Raw genomic sequence first — 16,474 nt, 5'->3', positions numbered from 1 at the left:
AACTATATACAGTAAATACAAAAGAGTGTAACTATATACAGTAAATACAAAACAGTGTAACTATATACAGTAAATATAAGAGTGTAACTATATACAGTAAATACAAAAGAGTGTAACTATATACAGTAAATACAAAACAGTGTAACTATATACAGTAAATACAAAAGAGTGTAACTATATACAGTAAATATAAAACAGTGTAACTATATACAGTAAATACAAAAGAGTGTAACTATATACAGTAAATACAAAAGAGTGTAACTATATACAGTAAATATAAAACAGTGTAACTATATACAGTAAATACAAAAGAGTGTAACTATATACAGTAAATACAAAACAGTGTAACTATATACAGTAAATATAAAAGAGTGTAACTATATACAGTAAATACAACTATATACAGTAAATATAAAAGAGTGTAACTATATACAGTAAATACAAAAGAGTGTAACTATATACAGTAAATACAAAACAGTGTAACTATATACAGTAAATATAAAACAGTGTAACTATATACAGTAAATGTAAAAGAGTGTAACTATATACAGTAAATACAAAAGAGTGTAACTTTATACAGTAAATACTGTGACGGCCTTACTAATGTGTCTCTTCCTTCACAGCTGTTCCTTGTGGTTGAAGAGGCGGGCCGTCCAATCTTCCTGGCCACACCTGAGGGTGTGGTCTTACTTTATAAAAGGCCTCAGTTGTCAGCCTGCTCTCTCTCTCCCTGACTGAGCAGCTGACTGCCACATGGCCAACATGGTGTAGTTTGGTTTGCCTTTGTTTCATTTGTTCTGTTTTACATACACATCCACACACACACACACACACACACTGCAGCCACTCACAACATGACAACATGTGTTACTTCTTATTTTGAAGTAGATTTAGTTAAATAAATCACCTTTGTACCTTAAATTGTTTGTGTAGACTCTCTTTTGTTGCAAACTGTGAGCCAAGTTTGTAACAAATGGGGGCTCGTCCGGGAGCGATTGTCTACTGGGGTGAGTAAGAGAGAGTGATTGCTGTTGTACTTTGTAGCAGTAGCTTAAATTGTTGCATTGGTTTTGGAGGGAGTCTAACACGTATTTAAAGGGTACATATGTGGTGAGTCAGTGTGGCTTGGATTTCAGGTTCAGTTGGTACACCTGTAGGTGTTTGTTAACCTGCCTTATTTTTGTGTTTGCATCTGATCTGGTGTGAATAAAACAGCGTCATTAGTGGAACTACTTCCCCGATAGGTATTAGAACGACATCCATCCGTGGATTCGTTGTTTTGTTTTAGTTTGTTGTTTTTGTGCATTAGTATGGCCACAGCAATATTTTTTGCTTTGGGTACACTTCCGTGATTGTCTAGGTAGGTCGCCATTTCAATGGTTGCCTGGCCGGGTCATCGGGCTATGTGTTTAAATTTCCCACCAGCGCTATTGCATGAAGACTAGGGTTGAGACAGACAGCTAGTTTCCCGGGTAGGTAGTTAGCCAGGGGAAGGGCGTTCCACATTGTGGCTGTCACATCGGGTTGGTAGTAAACTTTTGTGGTCAGTTTGGGGTAGGTTAGCCTAGAGTGTCAGGTGTAAGTATTTGGTTTGTGTTGGCCAGCTGTTGTTCCAATCATGTCTGCAATTGAGGATTTTGTGCAGAATCCCAGTGAGGGTCTGTTGGAGACTTACACCAAGGATCGGTTGGTAAAGGTAGCAGAGCATTTTGGCATTGAAATCCCCAGTCAGGGACGTAAAGATCATATTTTGTGTGTAATAAAGGATGGTTTGGTTCAGTTGGGGGTTTTGTCTGCTGCAGGAAAAGGTAGTGACCCCCAGTCAGCCAGTGAAATTTCTCCTCAGGTCAGTCAACCAGAGCTGTCTCAAAAGTTTGTGAGGCCTATAGCTGGGATTGGGGTGCCTTTAACTTTTGAACAACAAAAAGAACTGCTGATTTTGCAGCATAAATTGAAATGGAACGAGACCAGGCTGTTCGTGCACAGGAGCAGGCCGTGGAAATGGAGAGGTTGAAATGTAACGTGAAGTTGCGTGAAGCTGAGTTGCAGCAGGAAAAAGAGCGTCAGGAGTTTGAGCGTTACAAGCTGGAATTAATTAAGGAGGGTAAGATTCTTGGTTCCACAGCAGTCAAGGAGGGGGAACCTGTTGCAGGTAGCTCTCCGACTTTTGATGTCTCTGGTTGTTTGCGGTTGGTTCCCAAATTTTCAGAGAAGGATCCAGATACTTTTTTTTTGCTCTTTGAGAGGTTGGCCAAAAACAGGAAGTGGTGTGATTCTGAGCAGACTCTCCTGTTACAGTGTGTATTGACTGGTAAAGCTCAGGAGGCTTATGCTGCTTTGCCTTTATCAGACAGTGGTAATTATTCCAAGGTAAAAATGGCAGTCTTGAAGGCATATGAATTAGTACCTGAGGCTTATCGGCAGAAATTTAGGAGTGCAAGAAAGCATGAGAAGGAGACTTATGTAGAGTTTGCACGTGATTTGTATACTCTTTTTGGTCGATGGCGACTAGCCTCTGATGCTCAGACTTTTGAACAGTTGAGTGAACTACTTTTGCTGGAACAGTTTAAAGAAACACTTCCGGAGCGCATGGCTATTTATTTGAGTGAGAGGAATGCTAAGACTTTGGCTGAAGCTGCTGTCATAGCTGACGAATATGCCCTGATTCATAAAGTCCGTGGGGACTATGGACGTAGGGATAATGTTGGCGGTCATCATCAGACAGGTACAGGAAGTGATTTTCCTCCTTTCAAGGCAGGAAATGCTGGTAGCAAGTTGGATTCAGGTCAAACTTGTAATTATTGTTTAGGAAAAGGTCACTGGAAAGTAGACTGTCCTGTTCTGAAAGTTAAGCAAAAGTCCCAGCCAGGTAATCGTCATGTTAAACCTGCAGCCCTAGCCGTTCCAGTACGGTTGACAGAAAACATATTGAGTGAGAGGGCTGAGGCTATTGCTGCTGTTCAGCAGCATACCAAGCCGTCAGCATTAGCTGCTCATTCTTTGTCTGAGACTCTGGTTCCTCTTGACGAATCCTCTGCTTCTTCTCCAGAAGACTCTTGTCAGGCTAACAGTGATGAAATTGATCCTGGGTATCGCAAGCATGTCGGTGATGGGTTTGTCTCCTTGGCAGGGAGTGATAAAAAAGTTCCTGTCAAAATTTTTGGACTCTGGTGCTTTGGACTCCTTCATAGTGGCATCTGTGTTGCCGTTTACATCAGCCACTGACACTGGTGAGTCAGTTCTGGTCAGGGATATGGGGTTGTCTGTGTTCCCGGCACCATTGCATAAGGTAGCTCTCTTTTCAGATCAGGTTAAAGGGGAAGTGGCATTGGCAGTGCGTCCTGCCCTGCCAGTTCAGGGTGTGCAGGTGATTCTGGGTAATGATCTGGTTGATGGTCCATTCCCAGGGGCCCCTCCCTCACCAGTGGTAACTTGTTCTCCTTTGGTGGACCAGGTTGAGTGCAGCGACCACCAGTTTGTTTTCCCAGCGTGTGCTGTCACAAGGGCTCAAGCACTGAACAAAAATCAGTTGGAGGTCAAAGTTCAGAAAATTGTAGCAAATGTTCAGTTTCCCTTACCTGCCTTTCCTTTTTCTGTGTCCCGTGCTGACTTAATACAGGAGCAGCAGGGGGATCCGCTCTATCTGAGCTGTTCCAGCAGGTGCGTCCAGCAGGAGAGATAGGGAATGTGGCTCATGGATATTTCCTTGATGAGGGCATGTTGGTGAGAAAATGGTTACCTCAGGGTGAGAAGTTTGTTGGAGATGCTATTTTTCAGATTGTGGTTCCCACTAAGCTGAGGGATGGTGTTTTGAAAACTGCTCATGACATGGTAGCTGGGCATGTGGGGGTTAAAAAGACCTATGACAAAGTTTTCAGGTACTTTTATTGGCCTCGGTTGAAGAAAGACATTTCTGCCTACATCAAAACTTGTCACACATGTCAGCTCACAGGAAAACCAAATCAGTCCATCAAACCAGCTCCTTTGCAACCTATCACAGTAGCTAGTCAGCCTTTTGAGCATTTATTAGTCGACTGTGTGGGCCCACTGCCTAAGTCCAAATCTGGTAGCTTATATGTGTTAACGGTAATGTGTCAGACAACCAGATATCCAGCTGCTTTTCCGTTGCGCAACATAACGACAAGGTCCATAATAAAGGCTCTGACCCAGTTCATTTCTGTGTTTGGTATTCCCAAAGTGGTGCAAAGTGATCAGGGAACAAATTTTACATCAGGACTGTTTGCGGACATGTTGAAAAAGCTTGGTATTAAACATGCCCAGTCCACTGCCTATCACCCAGAAAGCCAGGGAGCTATCGAACGATTTCACCAAACACTCAAATCACTTTTGCGTTCTTATTGCACTGAGCTTGGTCGTGACTGGGAGGAAGGGCTTCCATGGTTAATGCTAGCTGCTCGTGATGTTACTCAGGAGAGTACGGGTTTTAGCCCAAATGATCTTGTGTTCGGTCATTCTGTTCGTGGCCCTTTGGCTGTCTTGCAGGATGACTGGAAAGCCTTCCCCTACTTCAACTGTGGTGGAATATGTAGATGGGTTCAAAAGACGGTTGTATGAAGCTGGTAAGATGGCAAAAATAAATCTGGAAAAGGCTCAGGGAAAAATGAAGCGTTTGTCGATCGCCGGGCCGAGTTACGTGTGTTTTGTCCAGGAGATCAGGTTCTGGCAAACCTTCCCGTAGTGGGTTCTCCTTTCCAGGCAAGGTTTTCAGGCCCTTATTCTGTGGTGAGGCAGGTTTCAGACTTGAACTACTTGATATTTACTCCTGACAGGCGAAAGACTACACAGTTGTGCCATGTTAACATGCTCAAACCCTATTTTCCTCGGTCCAGTGGGGGGGAAGTGAAGCCAGTGGCATTGGCAGCTTCAGCAGGTTCTGTGACCTCTCCATCCTTGGGGGAGGAAGAAGAAATCAATGATCCAGATGACTGTGTGATGCAAGGCAGACTCAAGAATTCAGAGTCCTTGAGTAACTTGAATAAGTTGGTGGGACATTTGCCTGAGGTTCAAATGAAAGAGTTGTCTAACCTTATTTTGTCATTTCCATCTTTGTTCTCAGACAGTCCTTCCCGAACTGACTTAATAGAGCATGATATTGACGTGGGGGATGCTGAGCCGATTCGCCAGAGGTTCTACCGGGTTTCTCAGGACAAACGTGCTCAGCTGGAGGTGGAGGTGAAGTATATGTTAGAACATGGCATTGCAGAGCCATCTTCTGCTAGTAGGCTTCCCCATGTGTGTTGGTTAGTAAGCCAGATCAAACATTTAGACCATGCACAGATTTTCGAAAAATCAATAAAATCACTAAGCCAGACTCTTACCCACTTCCTCGGATGGAAGATTGTGTCGATCAAGTGGGCGCAGCAAAATTTGTCAGTAAGTTTGATCTTTTAAAGGGCTACTGGCAAGTGCCACTCTCAAAGCGTGCTCAAGACATTGCTGCGTTTATAACTCCTTCAGGTCTTTATTCTTATACCATGCCGTTTGGGTTGCGGCGCTCCAGCAACTTTTCAGCGGTTAATGAATAAAGTTGTAGCAGGGTTGGAGGGGTGTGCAGTATATTTAGATGATGTTGTGATCTACAGCGACACATGGGGTGAGCATGTAGAACGCATCAGAGCTTTGTTTGACCGGCTGGTGTGGGCCAAACTTACTGTAAATCTGGCCAAATGTGAGTTTGCTCGAGGTACAGTCACCTATTTGGGGAAGGTGGTTGGTCAGGGCAGGTCCGACCTGTTAGAGCAAAAGTCCTCGCCATTGATCAGTTTCCTACTCCCTCTACAAAGAAAGAGCTGATGCGCTTTCTTGGCATGGTAGGTTACTACAGAGGGTTCTGTAGAAACTTCTCCACAGTTGTTGCACCTTTGACTAATCTTTTGAGTCCAAAGGTTAAGTTTGATTGGACCCCTCGATGTCAGTGTGCTTTTGAACATGTCAAAAATCTGATCTCCTCTGCTCCTGTCTTGGCAGCTCCCCGCTTGGATGAACCTTTCCAGCTGCAGGTAGATGCTAGCAATGTGGGTGCTGGAGCTGTACTTTTGCAGACAGGTCCTGATGGCATTGACCACCCAGTAAGCTTTTTCTCAAGGAAGTTCAACTCTTATCAGTTGAATTACTCTATTGTAGAAAAGGAGGCACTGGCTCTCGTTTGGGCTCTGCAGCATTTTGAAGTTTATGTGGGTGGGTCTAGTAGTTTATACAGACCACAATCCATTGACATTCTTGCATTCCCTACAAAACCCAAATCAACGGCTGATGCGTTGGTGTTTGTTTTTGCAGCCATTTAACCTTGACATGCGCCACATTAAAGGTTCTGTAAATGTTGTGGCTGATGCATTGTCTCGTGCATTGCCTCTCTAGTGTTTTACCAGGTGTCCCTTTTCGTTCTGAACTGCTCTTCTCTCCCTCCTACTCTTAATCTGCTTCTCCAGGTACCAGAGTTGCTGTGTGGGTATGGTTTGGGTGAGAGGTTTGGAATTAGATTGGGCTGTTCTGGTAAGACGAGAGAACTATTGAAATGTCCCTGTTTATGGTATTGTGTGGTTCAGTTTTGAGGCACCCGTGGGGCCTCATTTTTATGGGTGGGGGTGTGACGGCCTTACTAATGTGTCTCTTCCTTCACAGCTGTTCCTTGTGGTTGAAGAGGCGGGCCGTCCAATCTTCCTGGCCACACCTGAGGGTGTGGTCTTACTTTATAAAAGGCCTCAGTTGTCAGCCTGCTCTCTCTCTCCCTGACTGAGCAGCTGACTGCCACATGGCCAACATGGTGTAGTTTGGTTTGCCTTTGTTTCATTTGTTCTGTTTTACATACACATCCACACACACACACACACACACACTGCAGCCACTCACAACATGACAACATGTGTTACTTCTTATTTTGAAGTAGATTTAGTTAAATAAATCACCTTTGTACCTTAAATTGTTTGTGTAGACTCTCTTTTGTTGCAAACTGTGAGCCAAGTTTGTAACAATACGAAACAGTGTAACTATATACAGTAAATATAAAAGAGTGTAACTATATACAGTAAATACAAAAGAGTGTAACTATATACAGTAAATGTAAAAGAGTGTAACTATATACAGTAAATACAAAATAGTGTAACTTTATACAGTAAATACAAAAGAGTGTAACTATATACAGTAAATATAAAACAGTGTAACTATATACAGTAAATACAAAAGAGTGTAACTATATACAGTAAATATAAAACAGTGTAACTATATACAGTAAATATAAAACAGTGTAACTATATACAGTAAATGTAAAAGAGTGTAACTATATACAGTAAATACAAAAGAGTGTAACTATATACAGTAAATATAAAACAGTGTAACTATATACAGTAAATGTAAAAGAGTGTAACTATATACAGTAAATGTAAAACAGTGTAACTATATACAGTAAATATAAAACAGTGTAACTATATACAGTAAATACAAAAGAGTGTAACTATATACAGTAAATATAAAACAGTGTAACTATATACAGTAAATGTAAAAGAGTGTAACTATATACAGTAAATACGAAAGAGTGTAACTGTGACACATTTTAACGTCACTCAAGTAACGTGTTTACGACATGTTTCCTTCTTAATTTAAACCAAAACACTTTTCTGTCTAAAACCTTACTGACAGTTATGTTTCCTGAACCAAACTGTGACCGCGTGTCCATCATCATCCTCACTGTGACCTCGTCACATGTCCACGTTTGGTCATGAACTTTCCATGTCCACATATGACGTCCAAGGTACCCTGGGTGTGTTGGTGGTTCATGATGTCACACTGTGTCATCCAATCAGGTCTCTGTGTGATGTGTCTCAGCAGCTCGTTGGCCTCATTAGCATAAAGACAACAGGAACAATGACTCCGTCCACCTGATGCTGCTGCTGTCAATCATTCTGACATCATCACTCTGAACACACTGCACAGACGGACAGACAGACAGACAGACAGACGAACAGATAGATAGATAGATAGATAGATAGATAGATAGATAGATAGATAGATAGATAGATAGATAGATAGATAGATAGATAGATAGATAGATAGATAGACAGGAACAAGTGAGAATAACCAGAGAAGAAGAAGAAGAAGAAGAAGAAGGTGATGACTATGAGCAGCTCAGAGATGAAGGAATACCTGTGTCAGCATCATCTTCCTCAGCTGTTGGAGGTGAGACGGTTCTGACTGAATCTTTACAGTTTGTGTTGAGTCTCCGCTGATCAGAGGAACCAACTGGTTATGATCCTGAGTTACATCTGATTATTGATTATTGATCTGTCTGACACATGTCCTGTCAGTCGACTCTGATCTGTTTCACTCTGCGGCTCCTTCTGTCTCATTGAACTGTAAATATCAGAGTCAGTAATGTTCTGTGTCGGAGAACCTTCAGTCTGTTCTCATATTCCTGGTAGATGTGATAAATGTTGCTCTGCTGTGAGGGCTGAAACCAGTGCAGGTTCAGACAGACTCATACAGCATGAGGTTTGTTTTAACAGTCAGACATGATGCTCAGTTCGTTGCCACGGTAACAACACTTCACATAATACGAGTAGACAGAGTGACAGATCTGATGCTGTCAGGTCCTCAGCTGGACTGAGAATCCACTACAGACAGGATGTTAATATTAAACATGAGTCAAACTGCGTTTTACATCACTGACAGAAACAAGTTAAAAATCAACCAATAAAACATGAATCATGAGATTTTATGATGAAACAGATTAAAATGAGTCCAGAGGTTTAAAATAAAGGAAATAAAGACTGGAAATAAAAATCGAATTAAATACAATTAAAACCTTTAGTTTTACTTTAGTTCAGATTTATTCAGATGATCAGAGGATGTTAGTGACTCCGAGACTCTTTCATGTGTTCTCTGTGTCAGAGTCTGTTGACAGGTGTCTTGTACCATCATCCTGACGACCCCGTCAGCTTCCTGCAGAGCTGCCTGATCAGAACCAGACAGCTGGGGGGTCCTGAGGCTGTCACCTGGGACACGTTCATCCAGCCGGACAGACGCCAGCTGAGCCCCACACCCTTTGAACCTGCACCTGAACCCCCAAGAACAGTATCATCTGTTCCTCCAACAACACCTCAAATACCCCCCAAAATAGCCCCTATACCCTCTACACCATCTGTACCCCCCAAAATAGCCCTAGCCCCTATACCCTCTACACCATCTGTACCCCCCAAAATAGCCCTAGCCCCTATACCCTCTATACCATCTGTACCCCCCAAAATAGCCCTAGCCCCTATACCCTCTACACCATCTGTACCCCCCAAAATAGCCCTAGCCCCTATACCCTCTACACCATCTGTACCCCCCAAAATAGCCCTAGCCCCTATACCCTCTATACCATCTGTACCCCCCAAAATAGCCCTAGCCCCTATACCCTCTACACCATCTGTACCCCCCAAAACAACCCCTATACCCTCTACACCATCCCCAATACCTCAAACAACACCCCCAATATCTCTTATAACACCATCAGTACCCTCCAGAACAAAACCTTTCAGCTCTACAACATCCCCAATAACCCAAACAACACCTCAAATAGCTCCTACAACTCCACTACCCCCCACAATAAACCCCATACTCTCTACAACATCACCAGTACCTCAAACAACACCATCAATATCTCTTATAACACCATCAGTACCCTCCAGAACAAAACCTTTCAGCTCTACAACATCCCCAATAACCCAAACAACACCTCAAATAGCTCCTACAACTCCACTACCCCCCACAATAAACCCCATACTCTCTACAACATCACCAGTACCTCAAACAACACCATCAATACCCCGCACAACAGCACCAGTACCCCAAACAACAACAATGGTGTCCTCCATCATCAAAACAACACCACCTGGAACCTCCCCAACAGCTCCTGAACCCAGATTCCTCCCTGTACCTCCACCTGGACCTGCAGTGACCCCGTCTGTCCACAGTGTGAGGAAGGATGAAGGAGACACAAAGACCTTCATCACAGTTGGTAAGAGACTGAAGAATGATTGGTGAGTTTGAATTTTAGCTGGAGTTCATTTCCCAAAAAGTTCAGTTCCTAAGAAGTTCAGTTCCCAAGGACCTCGGTTCCGAAGGAGTTCAGTTTCTAAGGAGTTCTGTGTCCAAAAAGTTCAGTTCCCAAGGAGTTCAGTTCCTAAGATGTTCAGTTTCCAAGAAGTTCAGTTGCCAAGGGGTTCAGTTCCCAAGGAGTTTAGTTGGCTCAGGTTGAACTTCAGGTGTGTGATTTTGCAGTGGGAGATATGAAGTTCTTAAATCAGAGTCTCAGAGTTTGGATGTGAGTCTTCTAACTGTTCCTCCTCTCAGGTCCTCCTTCTGGTCCTCCTCCTCCTCGAGTCCAGTCTCAGGTCTCCATCGACTCAGACTCTGACATGACAGAAACGTCTGGACTCCTGCAGGAAGTAAGCATCCCACCTCCTCAGAGGCCACGCCCCCTCATCATCTTCATCATCGGTAAGAAAATCCAGGAGAAAACTAAACCAGGACCAGACAGAGACCTAAAGCAGAACCAGGTGGGGATCTGGACCAGAACCAGTCAGAGATCTAAACCAGAACCAAGTAGAGATCTAAACCCTAACCAGGTAGAGGTCTAAACCAGAACCAGGTAGAGATCTAAACCAGAGCCAGTCAGAGATCTAAACCAGAACCAGGTATAGATCTAAACCCTAACCAGGTAGAGGTCTAAACCAGAACCAGTCAGAGGTCTAAACCAGAACCAGTTGGAGGTCTCAGCCAGGGGAAAGAATGACAGATGTGTATGAAGGTCCCTGATTGGTTCAGACTGAGGATGTTGTGGTCTCTGTCCTTTGATTCTCATCAGGCGGTCCAGCGAGTGGGAAGGGAAGTCAGGCGGCGAGGCTTGCTCATTACTTCCGCTTCAGAGTCATCTCATTGGATGAGCTGCTCAGGAGGCAGTTACTAAGCCCCGCCTCACCCAGCAAGAAGTGGGAGGTTCTTTCAGAGATGATGGGTCACGGGGAGCTCGGACCTCAGGTCAGAACTAACCAGGAGGAGACAGTCTCTGAGCTGAGCCATCACCTGATTGGTCAGAAGGAGGTCAGAGGGGTCATCGTGGATGGGTTCCCTCAGGACGTCCACCAGGCGCTCAGCTTCCAGGAGCAGGTACTGACCAATTACAGAGCTTGTTGCAATTCTGACTCTGCTCCACCTGTACTGACTCTGCTCCACCTGTACTGACTCTGCTCCACCTGTACTGACTCTGCTCCACTTTTACTGACTCTGCTCCTCCTCTATTGACTCTGCTCCACCTGTACTGAGTCTGCTCCACCTGTACTGACTCTGCTCCACCTGTACTAACTCTGCTCCACCTGTACTGACTCTGCTCCTCCTGTACTGACTCTGCTCCACCTGTACTGACTCTGCTCCACCTGTACTAACTCTGCTCCACCTGTACTAACTCTGCTCCACCTGTACTGACTCTGCTTCACCTGTCCTGCTCACCTGTACTAACTCTGCTTCACCTGTCCTGCTCACCTGTACTGACTCTGCTCCACCTGTACTAACTCTGCTTCACCTGTCCTGCTCACCTGTACTGACTCTGCTCCACCTGTACTAACTCTGCTCCACCTGTACTGACTCTGCTCCTCCTGTACTGACTCTGCTCCACCTGTACTGACTCTGCTCCACCTGTACTGACTCTGCTCCACCTGTACTAACTCTGCTCCACCTGTACTAACTCTGCTCCACCTGTACTGACTCTGCTCCACCTGTACTGACTCTGCTCCACTTTTACTGACTCTGCTCCTCCTCTATTGACTCTGCTCCACCTGTACTGAGTCTGCTCCACCTGTACTGACTCTGCTCCACCTGTACTAACTCTGCTCCACCTGTACTGACTCTGCTCCTCCTGTACTGACTCTGCTCCACCTGTACTAACTCTGCTCCACCTGTACTAACTCTGCTCCACCTGTACTAACTCTGCTCCACCTGTACTGACTCTGCTTCACCTGTCCTGCTCACCTGTACTAACTCTGCTGCACCTGTCCTGCTCACCTGTACTGACTCTGCTCCACCTGTACTAACTCTGCTTCACCTGTCCTGCTCACCTGTACTGACTCTGCTCCACCTGTACTAACTCTGCTCCACCTGTACTGACTCTGCTCCTCCTGTACTGACTCTGCTCCACCTGTACTGACTCTGCTCCACCTGTACTGACTCTGCTCCACCTGTACTAACTCTGCTCCACCTGTACTAACTCTGCTCCACCTGTACTGACTCTGCTCCACCTGTCCTGCTCACCTGTACTGACTCTGCTCCACCTGTACTAACTCTGCTTCACCTGTCCTGCTCACCTGTACTGACTCTGCTCCACCTGTACTAACTCTGCTCCACCTGTACTGACTCTGCTCCTCCTGTACTGACTCTGCTCCACCTGTACTGACTCTGCTCCACCTGTACTGACTCTGCTCCACCTGTACTAACTCTGCTCCACCTGTACTAACTCTGCTCCACCTGTACTGACTCTGCTTCACCTGTCCTGCTCACCTGTACTAACTCTGCTGCACCTGTCCTGCTCACCTGTACTGACTCTGCTCCACCTGTACTAACTCTGCTTCACCTGTCCTGCTCACCTGTACTGACTCTGCTCCACCTGTACTAACTCTGCTCCACCTGTACTGACTCTGTTCCTCCTATACTGACTCTGCTCCACCTGTACTAACTCTGCTCCTCCTGTACTGACTCTGCTCCACCTGTACTAACTCTGCTCCTCCTGTACTGACTCTGCTCCTCCTGTACTGACTCTGCTCCACCTGTACTAACTCTGCTCCACCTGTACTGACTCTGCTTGACCTGTCCTGCTCACCTGTACTGACTCTGCTCCACCTGTACTAACTCTGCTCCACCTGTACTGACTCTGTTCCTCCTATACTGACTCTGCTCCACCTGTACTAACTCTGCTCCTCCTGTACTGACTCTGCTCCTCCTGTACTGACTCTGCTCCACCTGTACTAACTCTGCTCCTCCTGTACTGACTCTGCTCCACCTGTACTGACTCTGCTCCTCCTGTACTGACTCTGCTCCACCTGTACTGACTCTGCTCCTCCTGTACTGACTCTGCTCCACCTGTACTGACTCTGCTTCACCTGTCCTGCTCACCTGTACTGACTCTGCTCTGTCTTTATTGGCTCTGCTCCACCTGTACTAACTCTGCTCCTCCCGTACTGACTCTGCTCCACCTGTACTAACTCTGCTCCTCCTGTACTGACTCTGCTCCTCCTGTACTGACTCTGCTCCACCTGTACTGACTCTGCTTCACCTGTCCTGCTCACCTGTACTGACTCTGCTCTGTCTTTATTGGCTCTGCTCCACCTGTACTAACTCTGCTCCTCCTGTACTGAGTCTGCTCCACCTGTACTGACTCTGCTCCTCCCGTACTGAGTCTGCTCCACCTGTACTGACTCTGCTCCTCCCGTACTGACTCTGCTCCTCCTGTACTAACTCTGCTCCTCCCGTACTGACTCTGCTCCTCCCGTACTGACTCTGCTCCACCTGTACTGATTCTGCTTCACCTGTCCTGCTCACCTGTACTGACTCTGCTCTGTCTTTATTGGCTCTGCTCCACCTGTATTGACTCTGCTGCACCTGTCCTGCTCCACCTGTCCTGTCTGTGTTCAGACTGGATCTCCTGACCTGGTTGTGTTGCTGCTCTGCTCCAACCAGACGCTCCGTTGTCGTCTGCAGAAACGAGCCGCTCTGCTCGGTCTCCTTGGGGACAACAGCTCTGCCCTCAGGAGACGCCTGGAGACGTTTCAGAGGGACATCGTCTCCATCAGCAGATACTACAGACAGCTACACCTTCTGATACAGGTACACCTGACACAACTGCACCTGCTGACACAACTACACCTGCTGACACAACTGCACCTGCTGACACAGCTACACCTTCTGACACAGGTACACCTGACACAAGTACACCTTCTGATACAGGTACACCTGACACAACTGCACCTGCTGACACAACTACACCTGCTGACACAGCTACACTTTCTGACACAGGTACACCTGACACAAGTACACCTTCTGATACAGGTACACCTGACACAGCTACACCTACTGACACAACTACACCTGCTGACACAACTGCACCTGCTGACACAGCTATACCTTCTGACACAGCTACACCTTCTGATACAGGTACACCTGACACAACTACACCTTCTGACACAACTGCACCTGCTGACACAACTGCACCTGCTGACACAGCTACACCTGCTGACACAGCTACACCTTCTGATACAGGTACACCTGACACAACTACACCTGCTGACACAACTGCACCTGCTGACACAACTGCACCTGCTGACACAGCTACACCTTCTGACACAGGTACACCTGACACAACTACACCTTCTGATACAGGTACACCTGACACAGCTACACCTACTGACACAACTACACCTGCTGACACAACTGCACCTGCTGACACAGCTACACCTTCTGACACAGCTACACCTTCTGATACAGGTACACCTGACACAACTACACCTGCTGACACAACTACACCACCTCTGTCTCCGTCTCTGTGTCTGTAGGTGGATGCAGATCGGGAGGAGGACGTGGTTTTAGCTGATCTGTGTTCAGCCATCAGAGGCAAACTGTGTCTCCAGGATGTCTCAGGTATTGACTGATTATTGATCTGTAACTGATCTGTGATGTCATCCTCTCCACACCCACTTTCTGTTGAGGAGTTGAGAGTTATCAGATGTCCTGCTGAGGACAATACTGACACATTATTCTGATAATAACTGTCTCTGTCTCCCTCTCTCGCTCTGTCTGTCTGTCTCTGACTGTCTCCAGATCCAGCTGATGACCCAGAATGCAGCAGTTCTGTCCCCGTCACACCCAAAACACCTGTGTAACTCTGTGAACCAATCAGTGATCAGTATTTTTACCTGTTGATACTCCATGTGATGTCACACAGTTTAAGACTGTGATCACCTGTCAAACCTCTGGTTACTATGGTTACACAGCAGACGTGTCTTGTCCTGATTAGAAAATCAAAATTTGTAGATTTTGTGAGTGAAGTCAAAATGTGACGGTGAAGGTTTGATTTCAACCGGATCAGAGGTCAGAGGTCAGAGTTACAGACTGTAGGTGTTTAATGTTTCACAGTCACAGATTGATGAGATTAAATTAACAAATTAAATCTAATTTTACACCCTAAAACATCTTCTAACTGAAACCTGTAACTTCACATCATCACATCTTCATCTGACAGGTCATGTGACAGCTGCTGTAACACTACTGTGATGTCATAATCATGTTAATTATATATGTGACAAACTGATGTGATGTCAATGTTATTGATACTGTGATAGAGTTATATTGATAATATCAATATTGTAATTAAGGGTTGTAAAATTCATGTTAATACTGTGATGGTGTTTTAGTATTAATGTTATTAATGTTATTAATGTTGTAATAAAGTGTAGTAATATGTATTTAATAGTGGTAGTGTTTTAATATAAATATTAACTTGTAATAAAGTTTATTAAAATAATATTATTAATATTGTGATAAAATGATGTAATATTAATATTGTTAATCTTGCAATAAAGTGATGTAATAATATCATTAATATGTTGATAAAGTCGTGTCAAAATGTTTGATCTTTGTCCTTTGAAATATTTCCTTGTTGTTGTTCTACAGTTCTGATCCTGCAGTTTATTCTGAATTATATTATTTATTAATTTTATTTATATCTATATTCAATAGTGACATTGCAGTGTAACGCTGTTCCAGTACAGAGCATGAAACTGACATGTTACAGAGTTTAAAGCTGCTGATCATTTTCAGCAGTTTGTCTCTGCTGTATGGAATCAAATTTGTTTCATATGTATTGTAACCATGTGAAAATGTTTTGTATGAATGCATTCAAATCTGTGAATGTGTAAAAACATATCCGAACAAATACATTGATCTGAGGAACCACCTTCAGATCAACGCGGGGAAAACCAAAGAGCTGGTGGTGGATTTCCACAGGCGCAGACTCCTCCCCCCAACACCGGTGAACATCCAGGGAGAGGACATTGAGATGGTGACATCTTATAAGTACCTGGGTGTTCATCTTAACAATAAACTGGACTGGACTGATCACATAACAGCACTGTACAGGAAAGGCCAAAGCAGACTCTACCTGCTGAGGCGGCTCAGGTCTTTTGCGGGTGCGAGTGCAGGGGGCGCTCCTGAAGACCTTCTTTGACACTGTGGTGGCATCAGCCATCTTTTACGGAGTGGTCTGCTGGGGCAGCAGTGTCTCGGCTGCAGATAGGAAGAGACTGGACAAGCTGATCAAGAAGGCCAGCTCTGTCCTGGGATGCTCTCTGGACTCTGTGCAGGTGGTGGGAGAAAGGAGGATGAGAGCCAAGCTGTCATCTCTGAGGACTAATGACTCCCATCCTCTGCAGGA

General features: G+C 45.0%; 1 protein-coding gene across 1 annotated transcript; it reads left to right on the top strand.

Moving 5' to 3' along the window:
* The first annotated feature begins 8,133 nt into the window (after window positions 1–8,133).
* On the top strand, window positions 8,134–15,410 carry LOC125889698 (uncharacterized). Its single transcript, XM_049577742.1, has 9 exons — window positions 8,134–8,193; window positions 8,905–9,426; window positions 9,522–9,675; window positions 9,800–10,015; window positions 10,351–10,497; window positions 10,865–11,166; window positions 13,681–13,872; window positions 14,598–14,682; window positions 14,863–15,410. Exons 1-9 carry the CDS (start codon window positions 8,134–8,136, stop codon window positions 14,922–14,924), a joined length of 1,740 nt encoding a protein of 579 aa, XP_049433699.1. The 3' UTR covers window positions 14,925–15,410.
* The last annotated feature ends 1,064 nt before the right edge of the window (window positions 15,411–16,474 follow it).

This window comes from Epinephelus fuscoguttatus, linkage group LG6, assembly GCF_011397635.1.
Source record: "Epinephelus fuscoguttatus linkage group LG6, E.fuscoguttatus.final_Chr_v1".
Classification (NCBI taxonomy): domain Eukaryota; kingdom Metazoa; phylum Chordata; class Actinopteri; order Perciformes; family Serranidae; genus Epinephelus; species Epinephelus fuscoguttatus.
The sequence above is the reverse complement of the archived record's forward strand: the minus strand, read 5'-3'. Positions and strand labels throughout refer to the sequence as shown.

Coding starts and splice junctions, on each gene's coding strand:
- LOC125889698 (XM_049577742.1), top strand. CDS start 8,134: ATGAGCAGCTCAGAGATGAAGGAATACCTGTGTCAGCATCATCTTCCT. Junction 10,498..10,864: donor CCTCATCATCTTCATCATCG/GTAAGAAAATCC, acceptor GATTCTCATCAG/GCGGTCCAGCGAGTGGGAAG. Junction 13,873..14,597: donor AGCTACACCTTCTGATACAG/GTACACCTGACA, acceptor CTGTGTCTGTAG/GTGGATGCAGATCGGGAGGA.